The sequence below is a fragment of the Sordaria macrospora genome, chromosome 1 (assembly GCF_033870435.1).
Source record: "Sordaria macrospora chromosome 1, complete sequence".
In the NCBI taxonomy this organism is placed as follows: Eukaryota; Fungi; Ascomycota; class Sordariomycetes; order Sordariales; family Sordariaceae; genus Sordaria; species Sordaria macrospora.
This window is the reverse complement of record NC_089371.1, coordinates 577737-592733: the sequence shown is the minus strand read 5'-3', so window position 1 is coordinate 592733 and position 14997 is coordinate 577737. Positions and strand designations below refer to the sequence as shown.

The 14997-nt window shown below is 50.3% G+C and overlaps 4 protein-coding genes across 4 annotated transcripts; 3 read left to right on the top strand and 1 right to left on the bottom strand.

Moving 5' to 3' along the window:
• Positions 1 to 313: 313 nt before the first annotated feature.
• Positions 314 to 5712, top strand: SMAC4_05173 (uncharacterized protein). Its single transcript, XM_066090241.1, has 3 exons — positions 314 to 1793; positions 1846 to 2871; positions 2926 to 5712. The coding sequence occupies exons 1-3, from the start codon at positions 904 to 906 to the stop codon at positions 5168 to 5170; spliced, it is 4161 nt and encodes a 1386-aa protein (XP_065945475.1). The 5' UTR covers positions 314 to 903; the 3' UTR covers positions 5171 to 5712.
• Positions 5713 to 5799: 87 nt separating this feature from the next.
• SMAC4_05172 (uncharacterized protein) lies at positions 5800 to 8085 on the top strand. Its single transcript, XM_003346925.2, has 2 exons — positions 5800 to 7192; positions 7281 to 8085. The coding sequence occupies exons 1-2, from the start codon at positions 6017 to 6019 to the stop codon at positions 7527 to 7529; spliced, it is 1425 nt and encodes a 474-aa protein (XP_003346973.2). The 5' UTR covers positions 5800 to 6016; the 3' UTR covers positions 7530 to 8085.
• Positions 8086 to 8534: 449 nt separating this feature from the next.
• Positions 8535 to 9398, bottom strand: SMAC4_05170 (uncharacterized protein). The gene is made up of 2 exons (XM_003346924.2): positions 9062 to 9398; positions 8535 to 8983 (listed from the first exon to the last, which is right to left on the bottom strand). Exons 1-2 carry the CDS (start codon positions 9149 to 9151, stop codon positions 8861 to 8863), a joined length of 213 nt encoding a protein of 70 aa, XP_003346972.2. The 5' UTR covers positions 9152 to 9398; the 3' UTR covers positions 8535 to 8860.
• Positions 9399 to 12252: 2854 nt separating this feature from the next.
• Positions 12253 to 14037, top strand: SMAC4_05165 (uncharacterized protein). The gene is made up of 3 exons (XM_003346919.2): positions 12253 to 13216; positions 13275 to 13517; positions 13620 to 14037. The coding sequence occupies exons 1-3, from the start codon at positions 13019 to 13021 to the stop codon at positions 13740 to 13742; spliced, it is 564 nt and encodes a 187-aa protein (XP_003346967.1). The 5' UTR covers positions 12253 to 13018; the 3' UTR covers positions 13743 to 14037.
• The last annotated feature ends 960 nt before the right edge of the window (positions 14038 to 14997 follow it).

The window sequence follows — 14997 nt, the reverse complement described above, 5'->3', positions numbered from 1 at the left end:
AGCGACTGCCAATTATCACAGCATCTGAAGTCATAAAAAAACAGCGATCGGTCTACTAGCTTCAATCCACAATACGCGTATCTCATACACGGCATTGAAGACGGGACAAGCCCCAGGAGCGATGAGGAGACACAAAGGCTGTGCAGTTTGTCCCTTCCAGCTTTTTCCTCCACAAAGCTCTTCCCCCAAACCTCCTTCGCCACAAGTTCGTCGTCATCAGAACTGGGGGGGCACTGGCGGCCAATTAGAACCCACTAAAGCCCCTGTCCAAGCCCCAAACCCGCTCTATCGCAGTTACCCAATTGGGCATCCTCAGTGCTTCATCTCTTGCACGTCTAAATCCAATCAACCACTCTTCTTCTTCTTCACCCCAACATCCAAAACATCCCGTCTCGAGAACCATTTGCAGCGACTTGAACTTTATTCGAAAATCCATCACGGCGCTTACGCATTGCCGTTATCCAGTCGGACCAAAACTTCCTTTCGTTTTCTTTCACGTGCGGTATTCCGGTTCGTGCAACAAGACTTGAACCCCTCCTTCAACTACTACCAACCGACGAGGCGACGACCCCTCTTCTTGCGTCTGAATTGTGAGGCGGCAGAAGAGTGACGCATCCTTCAACTACCGACATTGAGTTGAGTCACGATCATTTGAGGCGAACTCGTTACTGCCATCAGTATTTTATCGACGCTGTCGATCTGACATCGAAGTTCAACTGTTCTTTCTCAAAGGCGGATGACCGGAAGTGTGAAAGACAAATCGCCTTATCAGAAGGCTCTTCACATCTACGGAACTCATCACCTGTTCTTCACCTCACTAAAAACCATTCACTGCTCGGAAACACCGCTTTCTTCTTCACCCTCATTCCTAAAAACCCAAACACCATCACAACATCACCCATCATGGCCCAACCATCAAAACAAGGCCACCAAGCCCAGCAAGGCCAACCCGGGCCATCCACCCAACGGCCCTCACCACCCGGCTCCCCCCTCCCCGTCACACCCCCTCCGCCAGCCTACGGCGACTCCCTAGATCACTTCAACCTCTCACAGGCCGGTTTCCAAGCCGGCGCCGCCCTGACTGAAGACGGCCGCATCAACATCCAAATCTCCGAGAAAAACCACAGACTCTCTCAACTCCTCGCTCCCGCCCTCCGGAACCAGCTTTTAGGCCAGCCCCCTTCCCCGGCCACCGGCCCCTTACCACCGCCTTATATTCCCGCCAGCCTAGGCGGACAGCCGGGCCAGACGCCCCCTCCCCGACTGAATGTTGTGATCCAGATCGTTGGATCTCGGGGAGATGTGCAACCATTTGTGTCGCTGGGCCAGACGTTGAAGCAGACATATGGACATCGGGTGCGGGTTGCTACGCACCCGGTGTTTCGAGAGTTTGTGGAGGGGAGTGGACTGGAGTTTTTCAGTATTGGTGGGGATCCGGCCGAGTTGATGGCTTTCATGGTCAAACACCCTGGACTGATGCCGGGGTTTGATGCGATCAAGACGGGAGAGATTACGAAGCGGAGAAAGGGAGTTTACGAGGTGCTGATGGGATGCTGGAGGAGTTGTATTGAGGCTGGTGATGGGACGGGGCCGGCGCCGAAGGAATGGAGGAAGGGGGATAGGAACGCCGAGGGCGCGTTTATCGGGGAGGATGGATGGACAGTGTCCGGGGAGGCAGGAGTGAATATGGGGAGGAAGCCGTTTGTGGCAGATGCGATCATTGCGAATCCGCCCAGCTTTGCGCATATTCATTGCGCAGAGAAACTGGGGGTTCCGTTGCATATGATGTTTACGTGAGTTCGATCTTCTGTTTGCGATGTGGATGGACCGCTAACAAGATGACAGCATGCCCTGGTCACCGACAAAGGCCTTCGCTCACCCGCTGGCCAACATCCAGTCCTCAAACGCTGATGTCGCCATCACAAACTACATCTCTTACGCTTTGGTGGAGATGATGACTTGGCAGGGTCTAGGAGACGTGATCAACCGCTTCAGAGAGAAGGTGCTCGATCTCGAGCCTCTTTCCTTGCTACGGGCGCCTGGCCTACTCAATACTCTACGCATACCGACAACCTACTGCTGGTCTCCTGCTCTGATCCCCAAGCCCAACGACTGGGCACAAGAGATCAGCATAGCCGGATTCTACTTCCTTGACCTAGCGACGAATTACACCCCCGAACCCGATCTTGCCGCATTCCTCGCTGCTGGTCCACCACCGGTGTACATCGGCTTCGGTTCCATCGTCGTTGATGACCCGGACGCCTTAACCCGTCTTATCCTCCGCGCTGTGGCCAAATCTGGTGTTCGCGCTCTTATTTCAAAGGGATGGGGCGGTATCGGCCTTACGGAAGACATCACTCAGGCAGATTGGGCTCCTCGTCCAGATCAGTACTTCATGCTCGGCAATTGTCCCCACGATTGGCTGTTCAACCGCGTCTCAGCCGTAGTTCACCATGGAGGAGCAGGTACCAGCGCAGCAGGTATCAAGGCCGGAAAACCAACGGTCGTGGTTCCATTCTTTGGTGATCAGCCGTTCTGGGGAGCCATGATTGCTAAGGCTGGTGCTGGCCCTGATCCGATTCCTAACAAGCAGCTCACAGCCGATAATCTGGCTGCAGCAATTCAAGAGGCGCTAAAGCCCGAGACACTCGCTAGAGCACAAGAGCTTGGACACAAAATCAAGGAGGAGAAGGGTGCTGATGAAGGTGGTTTGAGCTTTCACCGGTTCTTGGAGGTTGATGGTATGCGATGCAGCTTATCGCCCAGCAGGGTTGCCGTGTGGAGAGTTAAAAGGACAAAGGTCAGGCTGAGCGCGTTTGCGGCGGAGGTACTGGTCAGAGAAGGGTTCTTGAAGTACTCCGACCTGAAACTGTAAGTGCATATCGACACTGTCGATTAACTTGGGTGATTACTAACGAGTAGCAGGTACCGAGCCAAGGAGCACATCACTGATGGTCAGCCGTGGGATCCCATCTCAGCTGTCACAGCAGCTTTGGTAGAGGACCTCGGAACAATGGCCATGTCGGTTGCTGATTTTCCCAGGGAGATCTTCAAGACCAACCAGGGTAGAAAGGCTAGCAACGCTGCCGGGGGCAACGGGCAGACTTCAGGGTCTAATACACCAGCCGACGGAGCTCAGGAGTCTTCGTCTCCCCAAGCGCACGGAGCCCTCAGCCCTGAAGGCCAGCCAGAGTCTTCTTACTTCCCTGCTACAGCGACAGAGGATAAGGGGAAGGGGAGATCGGTGCCTTCGCCTTTTCATAGCCGGCAAAGCTCTTTCAAGGAGTCGTCCAACCAGCGTTCTGCAAGCGGAGGTCAGCGTCCAACAACACCAGGTGGCACGGCAAACATCTTTGGCACTGCCAGTCCTCAGTTGAACCTAGAGGCGTTGAACTATGAGACGGTTCTCGACGCAAGCAGGAACGTGGGTCGCTTTGTCGACACGGGTATGAAGATGCCCATGAACGTCTGTCTCGGTCTTGCTCGTGGCTTCCGCAACGCTCCCCGCCTGTACAACGACGACACGGTTCGACCTCAAGAGAAGGTAACTGACTTCGCTTCCGGGTTAAGAGTTGCAACCAAGGAATTTGGGTTTGGCCTATTTGACGGCATTTCAGGTTTAGTAACTCAACCCATGAGGGGCGCAGAAAAGGAAGGCGCCATGGGACTCCTTAAGGGATTCGCCAAGGGTATCGGTGGAGTTGCGCTGAAGCCCGCTGCTGGGTTCTGGTCCATCCCAGCTTACGCTATGCAAGGACTCAATGCCGAGGTCAGGAACTTGATGAGAGGCGGTGGCTGGGTGAACCATATCATCGCCGCGAGGGCGCAGCAAGGAAGAGATGAGATCGAGTATGCGACCAAAGAGGAGGTGAAGGATGTCGTGGCTAGGTGGCAAGAGAAGAGATGGGAAGATCCGGCTAAGGGTGGCTTGAGGGATTGGGTGAAGACCGATGTCCTGGGAAAAGGAAAAGGAGCCGCCTCACCTAGCACGGCATCTGGAGGAAATGTCAGCAGCTCTGGCCAGGGACAGGCTCGTAGCGGAGTTGCTGCTGCAGTCGGAGCAAGCACCGATGCCGAACTGGAAAAGGCCATTCAGGCCTCGATTCAGCAAACGTCCAAGGGTAACCCAGAGGAAGATGCTGAAATTGAGGCTGCAATCAGACTCAGCCTTGCTCAGATGGAGCAACAAACGGCTTCGCAAGCCCAGCAGCCGCCTCAGTATGATGGATCCGTACCAGCTAGGTACGAAGAGCTCAAATCACCTCCAGGTGCTTGGCCACAAACAGTGTCCGCTCCGCCTCCCCCTGCCTCAGAGGTGTTATCACCAGGGGCACCACCGCCAGCATATTCAGCCGAATATCAACAGCAACCCCCGCCCGAGAAGTCATCGCTTGCGCAGGCCATGATTGATGAGTACTTCACCGGCATTACGGACGAGGAACACCAAGCTCTAATCGAAGAGGCCGTTCAGCGGAGTATTCGAGCCCAGATGTATCAACAATCGACTATGAGCGCCAAGGAGGAGAAAGAACTCCAGAAGGCGATCGAGGCGTCGAAGTCAAGTTACACTTTTGGTGTGCCTCCTCCGCTGCCGGCTCGTCAGTTCAGCGGATTCACTCCTATTGCCACACCTAGTACGCCCAACAATGGAGAGACAGGCGAAGACCCTGAAGAGGAGGAAGAGATGAGGAAGGCATTGGAAGAAAGTGAACGGATGGATAGAGAGAGGAGGGAGCAGGAAGAGAGGGAGAAGAATGAAGAGACGATTGTCTTGGAGTGGGTCAAGAAGCAGAGTCTGGCTGAGGAGCAGTTCAGAGGAAAGAGTCAAAGGGGCCTTGGTGGTGGTGAAGGAAGTGGGAGTGCTGAGGCTCAGGTTCAACCTCAGCCCCAGGGACAGATCCAACCACAGACCCAACCACAGACCCAGCAACAGAGCCAGGTGCAGCCTCAGATACACCAGGCGCCACCTCAAGTGCCAGTTAAAGTTCCGCAGCAACCTCAGGAGCAAATTCCGAACGAAGGCCACAGAGCCCCAGGAGGTGGTGATGCTGATACGCACCATGGGCCCATCCAAATGGAGGACCGGGACTGGGATGAAGACGAGGAGTTTAGGAAAGCTCTTGAGGAAAGCATGAGGATGAGTGGTCAGGGAGATGCCAAGGGGCAGTGAGGGATGTTTCTGTTGGAGAAGATGTTATGTTATTGCTGTGTTGTTTCATACCTGTTATGGTGATCTGAAGTATTTCGAGAAGATGAAGAAGATCAGATGGATTCTCTCGTGAAACGTGACCATCGTCGAAGAATGAGATTCCCTAGTCGGTGTCGAGACCGAAGGTGCACGCCCGTCTCCACTTGCCTGCAGACCCCGCGATGCAAGCAGGAAGTCAAGAACCTGAAGGCTCGACATATGGAAGGTATTGGAAGGTACCCATCCATCAGGGCAGATTTCATTGTCAACCAGAGCAGCGACGGGTCACCTGTAAGAGAAGTAGTTCAGAGATTGTTGGAACGAATCCATCACTGTGGAGGAAGGAGGTAAGCGGCAGTAGAGGGAGGCTGGATCAGAGCAGGGAGCAACGGGGTATGACGAGGAAGGTGTAAGGTATCGTGGGTAGGTATGTATATAGCCAGAGCCTCCGCAGCTGGCACCGCTATGGTAGGCTTCTTTTTATCTCCAACAAGGAGAATTTGGTCCCATTGTTTTACCTTCCGTAGCCTTTTTCTTCGCCGTTTTCCTCAACAGCCGAGTGTCTTGGGTTGTTGGCGTCGTCTGTTCTTCCCATAAATTTTTCCAAATCGGGAAAGTCTTGACAGATGCTCGACATGTGATTGGTCAGCTCCAACAACACTTGCTTTGAGACGTTGGGCGAGCGCGGCCAACCGCCCCGAGCCGCCCGTGACCGATGCACGATCTGGACTTTTGCGCTCATGATTATCTCATCATGGCGTATCTCCAAATGACCCCAAGGTCATACGGGCGTGACGTGCATTGCCCGCTTAAGACATCCACGACAGCATGAACGGATGCACATCACTGCAATCGCAACATACGAACCCTAAAAGCACTGCAATTCCCACTGCTCGGCACACTACAACCTTCGCCCATCGTCAAATCGACCCCTCATCGTTTTCCTACGCGAATTCCCAGTACCGGTCAAACAGAAATATCAAATCACCGATCATGACGCGCCCCAAGAAATCGCCCATCCTCCTGCTCGATGGCACCGGCGTGGTCCCCTCCCGCATTGCCCGCCGACTCTTCTTCTCGGCCTCGTCCGAAAAGCACCCCTTGTTGATTGCCTCGACGCCCGGATTAGACCCTAACGGTGTCAAATTCAACCTTTACGATCCCACCACCTGGGAGAACCCCTTCATCCGTGCTCAGGAGCTGTTTGGCATAGGCTCGGAGATGGAGAGCGATGACATGAAAGTCAAATGCGGGTCGAGTCGCAAGGAGACATTAGAGGAGAGCATGGAAGGAGAGGGGGAGACGACTGGGCCTGTGGAGGACACTTTGGAAAAGGAGGACAAGAGCGAAACACCTACAGGGCTGGATACGGACTTGCAACAATTCGCCGCCACAAGCGGCCCCTCTACCTCGACAAAACAACAACAACAACAACAACAACCTCAAGCCCACCAGTCAGAAGAAACCGACGAGAAGCCCGTCATGATTCACTCCATCTACCTCACAGCTCCCAACAACCCCCCTTCCAACGTCCACGTTCACTCCCACTCTTCCCGCACATCTTCCCTCGCCGCCGAAGACGAGCAGCAGCAGAGAGCGCCCTCCCCTTCCCCCTCCCAGCAAGCATCGCTGCTCATGCAATTCATTGACTACGCCCGCGTGAAGTACGGCACTCGCCGATTCGTCCTTCAATCATCCAGCGCCATGGAACCCGGCGGCTTCGCAATGGGACGAGTGCACGCGCACCTACGGGAGCTCGGGCAAAGAGGTGAGGCCGAGTGGGCAGTGCTGAGGCCGACTTGGTGCCAGCAGGATTTTGAGCAGCCGTGCCATGTCAAAAGCATCAAGGACGAGAATAAACTGTACTCGGCGACCGATAGGGGGAAGATCCCGTGGGTGTCGGCTGATGATATTGCTGGTGTGGCGGTGCAGGCTTTGACGAGAGAGGATGCGCCGAATACGGAGTATTTGGTTCTGGGGCCGGAGTTGTTGGGGTATGATGATGTGAGTTGAGTTGTTTGCTTGCTCCCTTTCGTCCCCATGACTTTAAATTGGCAATAAACTTGATACTGACAATCATCCTCCGTTACAGATCGCAAACACACTTTCCTCCGTCCTCGGCCGCAAGATTGTCCATGTCGACCTGAGCAATCCAGCCCTTGAGCGTCGCCATCAGTCGTTTGGATGTTCAGAAGAGCATTCGCGCCTAATGAGCTCATTAGACACAGCTATCAAGTACGGGATGGAAAACAGGACGAATGATGTAGTTCTCAGTATGACTGGGAACAAGCCGAAGAGTTTCCGAGAGTATGCTGAGAGTGCCAAGGAGATTTGGGTTTAGGTACAAAACCTAGTGCAAGAAGGAGAGTAATGGACGGAAACACAGCTTCGGATGCGGCCACGGCTCTCTTCATATGCTTTCAATAGATATCTGGCCGTTCTATCACAGTGTCGATTCATGCTTGAAATCGGTATAGCGACCACTAGTTGGTGAAGCTGGAGGCTGGATAATTATCTGTACAACGGAGATGATTCTCACGATGCAGAAAGGGATGTGGAGGTAGTAAGTTTGTTCACATGATTTTTCTAGTGGATTGCAGACTGAAACTTCCTGGACCCTAATATCCGACGCTAATAATCACTTACCTATCCGGCCATGTCTCCCGTCCCGATGGGTTCTTGACCCACCCTTCCTCATGTGTTCCATTTTTAAGGAGTTGCCAGGAGTGAGCCCATCGTAGGGTTTAATGGCCGCCGCAAGAGTCTCGCCGAGCGACTTGTGATTGGTACCAAGAGCCTCGTTGCCCTTGCCATCGCATTGATTTACAAAGAATGTTCCGAGGGTCTACATCACGGAAAGAATATGTCAGTACGGTACCTCATTAACCCGCATCGCATTTAACCATTTCAGGAACCAAGAAAAGAAAAAAAAAACGACTTACACCACAAACACCATCAAGCTGTCGAAGAACCGCAGCCATATTCTGCCCAATGAAGGGGTACGCGTCCGCGATCAAGAGTCCGACCTTGCCAATCAAGATATTTAGAAGTTCCCGGTTGATTCGCACCAATTCATCGTCGGCCGTGGTGACAGATTTGCATCCTTCCTGGTCGAGGTCCGTTCCACGTTAGCTTTAGACAGTAACTTCTGAGTGTATTTGATGATGTTCTCGAAAGCCATTGATGATTTGCTAAAAGAAAAAGAAATGAGAGAAATATGTCAGTATTCTTTCCATGTCATGAATCCAGCCATCCATCATATGGAACTTAAGAGGTAGTTTTAGGCTGGTGCGTAGGTAGAGTCAGGGTGACTTCGATCTTGGTAGAAGAATTCCTCTCATGTTTCATTGTATATAGTTGAAAGTAGGTAGGTAGCATGAAATAAGAATGGAACCTTTGATAAACATATCGAGTTAACAGCACAAGAGATATTGCTGATGCTACAGAAGAAGCGCTGGCTATAACCCTCGGCACCTGTCATCCCGTACAACATTGTTCCCAAGCCCACAAAACCCATCAAATACCATAGAATCCATTCCAAACGCATACTACTCATTTCGTTTCTGCTTGTCGTATGAAATGGCCATCCATACCCCTTCCCCTTACGAAGCGTCAATGCAACGTCGCGAGTTCTTCATAGTTTCGCCACCGTCCTGATCCGTCCATAGGTATTCAGGCGCTGAGCCCCTCGTACTGCTTGACAGCAAGATCAAGGGTGTTTCCAAGGCTGTTGGCTTCAGAAGTAAGGCCAGTTGCTCTCGACCCGCAGAGATTGATGAGGGTGATGCTGATAGTCTATAAGGGGTAAATGTTTGTCAGTGGGAATCCAAGTACGGTCTGGTTGAAGGAGTCTTATAGATGAGGGAAACCTACATCATAAACCTTTTCCATCTCTTTGAATGTGGACGCCACGGGCGGCCCAGCCAGCGGAGTCCTGGAGAGGATACCCGCCTTGCCAATCATGATATTGAGATAGGCCTGGTTGACACGGACAAACTCCCTGAAGCTGTCAAAGACGAGCGTGCACTCCGCTACTTCCGTAATTGGCGCTGTGCCTTCCAGTTGTGAAATCAAGACCGTGGCCGTCAAAACGATATCAGTGTTGCCCTTGATAATGACCTAGTGTCTATGTTAGTCCTGTCTTGACAACTGTGACGAACCGTTACAAGCACAGGAGTCTTATCGCTGGGATAGAACAATAGAGTAACAGAGTAGTAGCCGAAAGGTACTGGTAGATTGTGATAGCCATTGTGTGACAAGGGCAGTGTTCTGGGCTTGGAACAGTAGTTCAATTCCGCTGATAAACTACTTTGGTCCCGAAGGCCTTGTTGAATCCTCTGACGCCTTTCCATCCAGGCCGGGCTTCAAGGCCTTCTTATGCCAAAGAGGTTTGGTGCGTACTAAGGTACGTACCAGGCCTTGTTGCTTGAGGCCTCAGGGTATCTATCTAGCGATCTTCATACATGTGGATCTTCCTGAGTGCCTTCAACCATTCTACTTCCTTCTTCTGGCGCCGATCCTCGTTCGGTCGCTCTAATCCCTGCTTGGTTGCTGTGATCGCTTCTGTGATGACTGGGGATTGCCTCATCTCGCTTACTAGCGTCGTCGGCAGTTTGATGGTTGGCTCGCTAGCCTGAAGGCGTCGAGAGGGGCTTGGGTGAGCGATGCTGGTAGCTGAGAGTCTGGCCAAAGCGAGGTTGAGCCTCGCGGCCTGCGGTCACCGGGCATTCATGAGGCTGATGTCAGGCATTGAGACTCTGCTAAGCCTCGGCAACCCTAACCCAGAACTATGGGCAAATGTCCGTGTGACACATTGCTTGCTGAAGAACCCTAATAACGAAGGCCGGTTATAATTTACTAGCACCTTTCGGCTACTATTCTATTACTCTATTATTCTATATCCCAGCGATAATACTTCTGTGTTTGTAATGGTTTGTTATACGTTGCTTGCTTATTAATTTATCTACTAATATTCTAAGATTTGCTACTGCACTAAACTTTCCAAACGATTAAGTTTCTTGAACCTACTTTAATTCTTCGTTATTGTGTTTGGAAAATAATTTACTAGAGGTCTTGCTAGAAGGCTCGCCGGTATCGCATACTCGAGTACCAATTTTAAAGATTTTAGAACTAGTACTGATACTATAATAGGCTATTAACGTGCGGCTAGTACTGTGCCTTGTAACTGCCTTGTACTACCTTGTAGTTATGACAGGCTGGAGTGCATATACCCAGACGGCCAAACTTACAAAAGATAGGATGATATTCTGCTTGCAAGTGTAACGAATGGTAGTCTGATCTGCCTAAATGATATAGCTGAAGGTAGAACTATCAGTAGACGTTCGGTGAAGCCAAAAGGTTCACAACAAGTATGGTAGCGTTATACTGGTCTCGGTGATAATGATCAATTGACTACTGTCGAACTATCTGACAATCTGAGTTCTCCCGTAGTCCCTTTATACCTGCTCGCCCTCTGCGAGATATCTGTTTCCGGATGTTCACGCAACCGTGAACCCCTAGTGTTTGGTGCTGGGGTTTGCGGGCTCACTCCCATGATGGTGTGTCGGGCTTACTCCGGGAGCCGTGAGCCTGGCTCACTCTGATTAGCGCGAGCCTTGTTGTCTTGTGAGCTCTTCTCTGTCCTGGCGTTACGTGGTCTAGCCTTATTGGGCTGTCTGTGCTACCAGCCTTGTGGTTGGCCCGTGTGTCCTCATAAGTTTGTAACAGCAAGGCAGAACTTGGAATGCACACTATATAGCCAATGCTAACCTGTGACAGTAGTATAGAAGGCTGATTGAACTATTTCTTCTATGGAATCAGTCGACTCATCCTCCATAGAACGTGCTAAAATACAGAAGTTTTGCCACTATATTTTGGGATTTTCTAACTTGTTCAGCATTTCCTCTAGACTAATTTGTCATCATGGATTGCACCAGAAGCTCATAAATCCAGTTCATTCCTTTTATGATATAGTGCTCCTACAAGCACTCTTATTAACTTGTAGAAGTTTCTACATTCTGGAAGCTTCTAGATACTTAGCGTTCGTGTATATAAAGACCTCTTCTCTCCTTTAGTTAGTCACTCTTTAAGCAAGCAAGCAAGCACAATCCAAGCAATACAATAGAGTCTACTCCTATAGTGCAGAGTTCATTATAATAGTTGTTCCTCACAGTGCAGAGTCTACTGTTGTCACACGGACATATGCTACACTCCTGGTGGCATACGGGCATATGCCACACTCCCCTGGTAGCATATGGGCATATGCTACACCCCCCTGGTGGCATACGGGCATATGCTACACTCTTGGTAGCATACGGGCATATGCCACCCTCCTGGTGTCAAACGGGCATATGCCACACTCCTGGTGTCAAACGGGCATATGCCACACTCCTGGTGTCAAACGGACATATGCCACACTTCTGGTGTCATACGGGCATATGCCACACTCCTGATGTCATACGAGAAAGACCTACATGTATGCAGATTGCTAGATGCCTTGGAGCCCCAGGTGACAAGGACCCGTATGTACTAGATAGGTACCGTTTTCCTTTTGGCATAAGAAGGCCTTGAAGCCCAGCCTTCCTCTAGAGGTTGAAAGGACCAACAAGGCCTTCGAGACCAAAGTAGTTTATCAGCGGAATTGAACTATTTGTTCCAAGCTCAGAAACCTGCCCTTGTCACAACTGTATTCTTCTGTCTTGAATGCAGAGTTCTCTCTAAGACCTCTTTTACAACATCTCTCTATTGTCTTTGCAACTACGCTACTTCCTTCAGCACTGCTATTGTACTTCCTACCGCTTCCACTCCGCTCTACTACAAGTGCATAGTTCATTGTAGCATCTCTATACTGGTGCTATAATTATAAGCTAGTTAGGAAGGGCATTGCAGCAAACATAAATATACGGACTAAGGGTTAGTAAATTTATATAACAGGGTTAGATCGTTTGACTATCTGTATTTCATATCATTTAAGATTTTGACTAGAGATCTATTAAAGTGACTTCCTGCAAATACGTATTGTAGTAACTATATCAAATTTTTGTTTTTGTAGGTTGGATCAATTTTGTATGTGAATGTACGGACCATAGGGTCAGCGAGCTTATGTAATGCGGTCGGGTCGTTTGACCACTCTGTTCCTGGCTCTAACACCCTGAAAGTTAGTGGGGAACCCTAGTCCCGCTTGCTGCTAGACGGGTGATCTACAGGGACCATTCCCGATTTTGTTAGCAGCAAGGGTCCTTCAGCTGCGTCAATGCAAGCGAGCCATTCCCAAAACCGAACTTCAACTGAACAACTCACCTAAGGACACTCGCCTTTTGCGCTGGCTGCGCGCTCACCTCCCTTTTCTGGCGGTGAACATCACCATTAGCATGGTCACCGCTGTGTCCTGTTAGCGTGATGCGGCTGAAAGTCCCTGAACCGGATCTTGCATGCGCTTATCGTTGATCTGAGATCGACAACCAGGGTGGATGGACCCAAACCCATGGACCCTGATGAGAAGATTCAATTTCTTGGCTCGCTAACACCTTTTGATCGTCATCGTCGGAGTAATGTAGGTGTAGATGGCGACGACAGATAGAGACTGAGATTCATATCGCTGACTCGGACTCGGACGCAATGGACCCTGGAGCGACTGACGACAAAAAAGATGAAGATCTTTTGAGAGCTCGACAAAGGTTTTGGTATATAACCTCAACCTTCCTCTGCCTCTGAAATATCTTTTCTCCCTCTTATTATCAGCATCATCGGCATTACATCCATCATCACTCCATACACAACTCTAAACTTTACAATTCATTCACCCTTCTCCACCCACCACCACTCATCAAAATGCGTTTCTCACTCATCTCCGCAATTGGTACCCTTGGAAGCGTCGTGGCCCAGCCTGTGACTCGCGCTCTCACTTCCAACCAGATGGTTGACGGCCTGAAACAGCTTACCACCAAAGCAAACGCACTTGAAAGACCCGCCAAGTCCATCACTGTTGTTAACAGTCCTCTCATCGTTATCGGTCAAGGCCCTTGGCCTGTAAGTTATCAAACTCCAGCTGCTTGGTGTATGGAGCCCCAGCTAATGTATATACCAGGCAATCGTCTCAGGATACACGGACATTGTATCGACAGCGACCACAATCATTGCTCAGACTCCAGGCACCCAGCCGTCATTTGGAGACAGCTGTGAAGCCGTTACCGAAGGCTACCTCAAATTTGCCAGTACCAACGAGGAAGTACTCAACATCCTGATCGGCAAAGCGGGAATTCTTACCCAAATGCCATTCATTGGTCCTCCCGTCTCCGCTGTCCTCAGACAGGTCGAGGGCGTTTATGACGTGAGTTCTCCGACCTTTCTGGATTTTTTACTCTGATAAGAGTTCCCAACCAACCCATATTGTAACTGAGCTTCTCACTAACCATACGGGCCTCATATGCAGAATCTCACCATCTTCCTGATCAACACCTGCGAGTCCGATGCCAAGAATATCCAGGAGCAGGGTAACACCCTCGGTGCTGCCCTTGAGAAGGCCATCAAGGCTTATGAGAGACTTCAGGTCTAAAGGCAACGACCGCGGTATAATAGTTATTGAGAAGGGGTCTGGCGTCACAATATTCGAACAAGCGCGTGGGATTGGTCAGTAATGACTCAAATTGGGCAGGAGTGTTGAGCAACGAATGAGTATGAGTTTAAGTCTCCCTGGATGGGGTGTTATGGGCTTAGGAACAATGTTTTTATTGGGGTAACAGGTGCAGGATCATAGTTGGCGGATTTCTTTCTTGGAAGATTAGTAATGTCTCTTAGCATGCTACATCAATACGATACCTCTATCTTTATCGAACCTTTTCTATTCACCATGCATTCCACAACGTTCAAAGATGCAAACTCCCTTCGTTCCTGATTGAAGTGCAAACACAATTGAAAGAATTCTGGGTACCCTAAAGATCTTTGTTGGAGCAAAACCATCACGCAAGCATTCCTCGAAGTACTCCATTTCCAGCAAACGTCAACCTATCCGCACCGCTCCCAAAATCCACCGGCCCACAGGCATCACTACGTCCCCTCCAAGACACTCGGCCGCAACTCTTTACCCACGTTTCAGGACCTTGTGAATTTTCGAGGAGTAGAAAAATGGCCATTGAACTCCTTGTTAGCAATTTTTTATTCTTTAATGCCCATGTACTTTTGACCACAATATTCGTCATGGTTGAAGGTGTCTCCTCTATCAATTTCTTGCCTCGAGTACATGTATGGACTACCTCCTCGCTTGGTAAATGGTAACTCGGTGCATGGTGGTGGCAGTGCCTATTTCTGTTGTCATCGTCGTGGTACTCGGTAAATGGCTGCCCTTCCAGTGCTGGTAAATCGCAGCTTCATTGGGTTCGAAGATACCGTACTTCAATACAAGCAGTAAGGCGTACAGCGATGATCTAGCAAGGTAAATACATAATTGAAGTATGTCACTCGTTGACGGTGAGATGGTCTACATGTACGTGTACGTGGCTGTGATTTGGATGGCGTTAATGGCGAATGGTGTTTGGTTTGTTTTAGCGAGGTTGATGATGCAGAGGCACAAAAAAAAAAAAAAAAAAAAAAAAAAAAAAAGCCCATGCTGCGCAGCCTTGCGGTTGAAAAAGGTTTCATGTGGCATGTTTTTGTGGGTAACACTGCGTTGGGTTGGGTGGATGCTGAATGGGTGTAGGTAGATACAGAGAGAGGGTGATGATGGCATTGGTCGAATTTTACATTTTGAGGCACCTCTCAGCTAGTAGGCTGTTTTCGTATGATATTTTCTCTTTTCTCCCGTCTTTCCCTTT

Bases quoted from the DNA above. Each gene is read 5' to 3' on its own strand.
- SMAC4_05173 (XM_066090241.1), top strand. From the start codon at position 904: ATGGCCCAACCATCAAAACAAGGCCACCAAGCCCAGCAAGGCCAACCC. The intron at 1,794-1,845 runs GTGAGTTCGATC...ACAAGATGACAG, and splicing joins CCGTTGCATATGATGTTTAC to CATGCCCTGGTCACCGACAA. The intron at 2,872-2,925 runs GTAAGTGCATAT...AACGAGTAGCAG, and splicing joins AAGTACTCCGACCTGAAACT to GTACCGAGCCAAGGAGCACA.
- SMAC4_05172 (XM_003346925.2), top strand. From the start codon at position 6,017: ATGAACGGATGCACATCACTGCAATCGCAACATACGAACCCTAAAAGC. The intron at 7,193-7,280 runs GTGAGTTGAGTT...CCTCCGTTACAG, and splicing joins AGTTGTTGGGGTATGATGAT to ATCGCAAACACACTTTCCTC.
- SMAC4_05170 (XM_003346924.2), bottom strand. From the start codon at position 9,151: ATGATTGGCAAGGCGGGTATCCTCTCCAGGACTCCGCTGGCTGGGCCG. The intron at 8,984-9,061 runs GTAGGTTTCCCT...TACCCCTTATAG, and splicing joins AGATGGAAAAGGTTTATGAT to ACTATCAGCATCACCCTCAT.
- SMAC4_05165 (XM_003346919.2), top strand. From the start codon at position 13,019: ATGCGTTTCTCACTCATCTCCGCAATTGGTACCCTTGGAAGCGTCGTG. The intron at 13,217-13,274 runs GTAAGTTATCAA...TGTATATACCAG, and splicing joins TCGGTCAAGGCCCTTGGCCT to GCAATCGTCTCAGGATACAC. The intron at 13,518-13,619 runs GTGAGTTCTCCG...CCTCATATGCAG, and splicing joins AGGTCGAGGGCGTTTATGAC to AATCTCACCATCTTCCTGAT.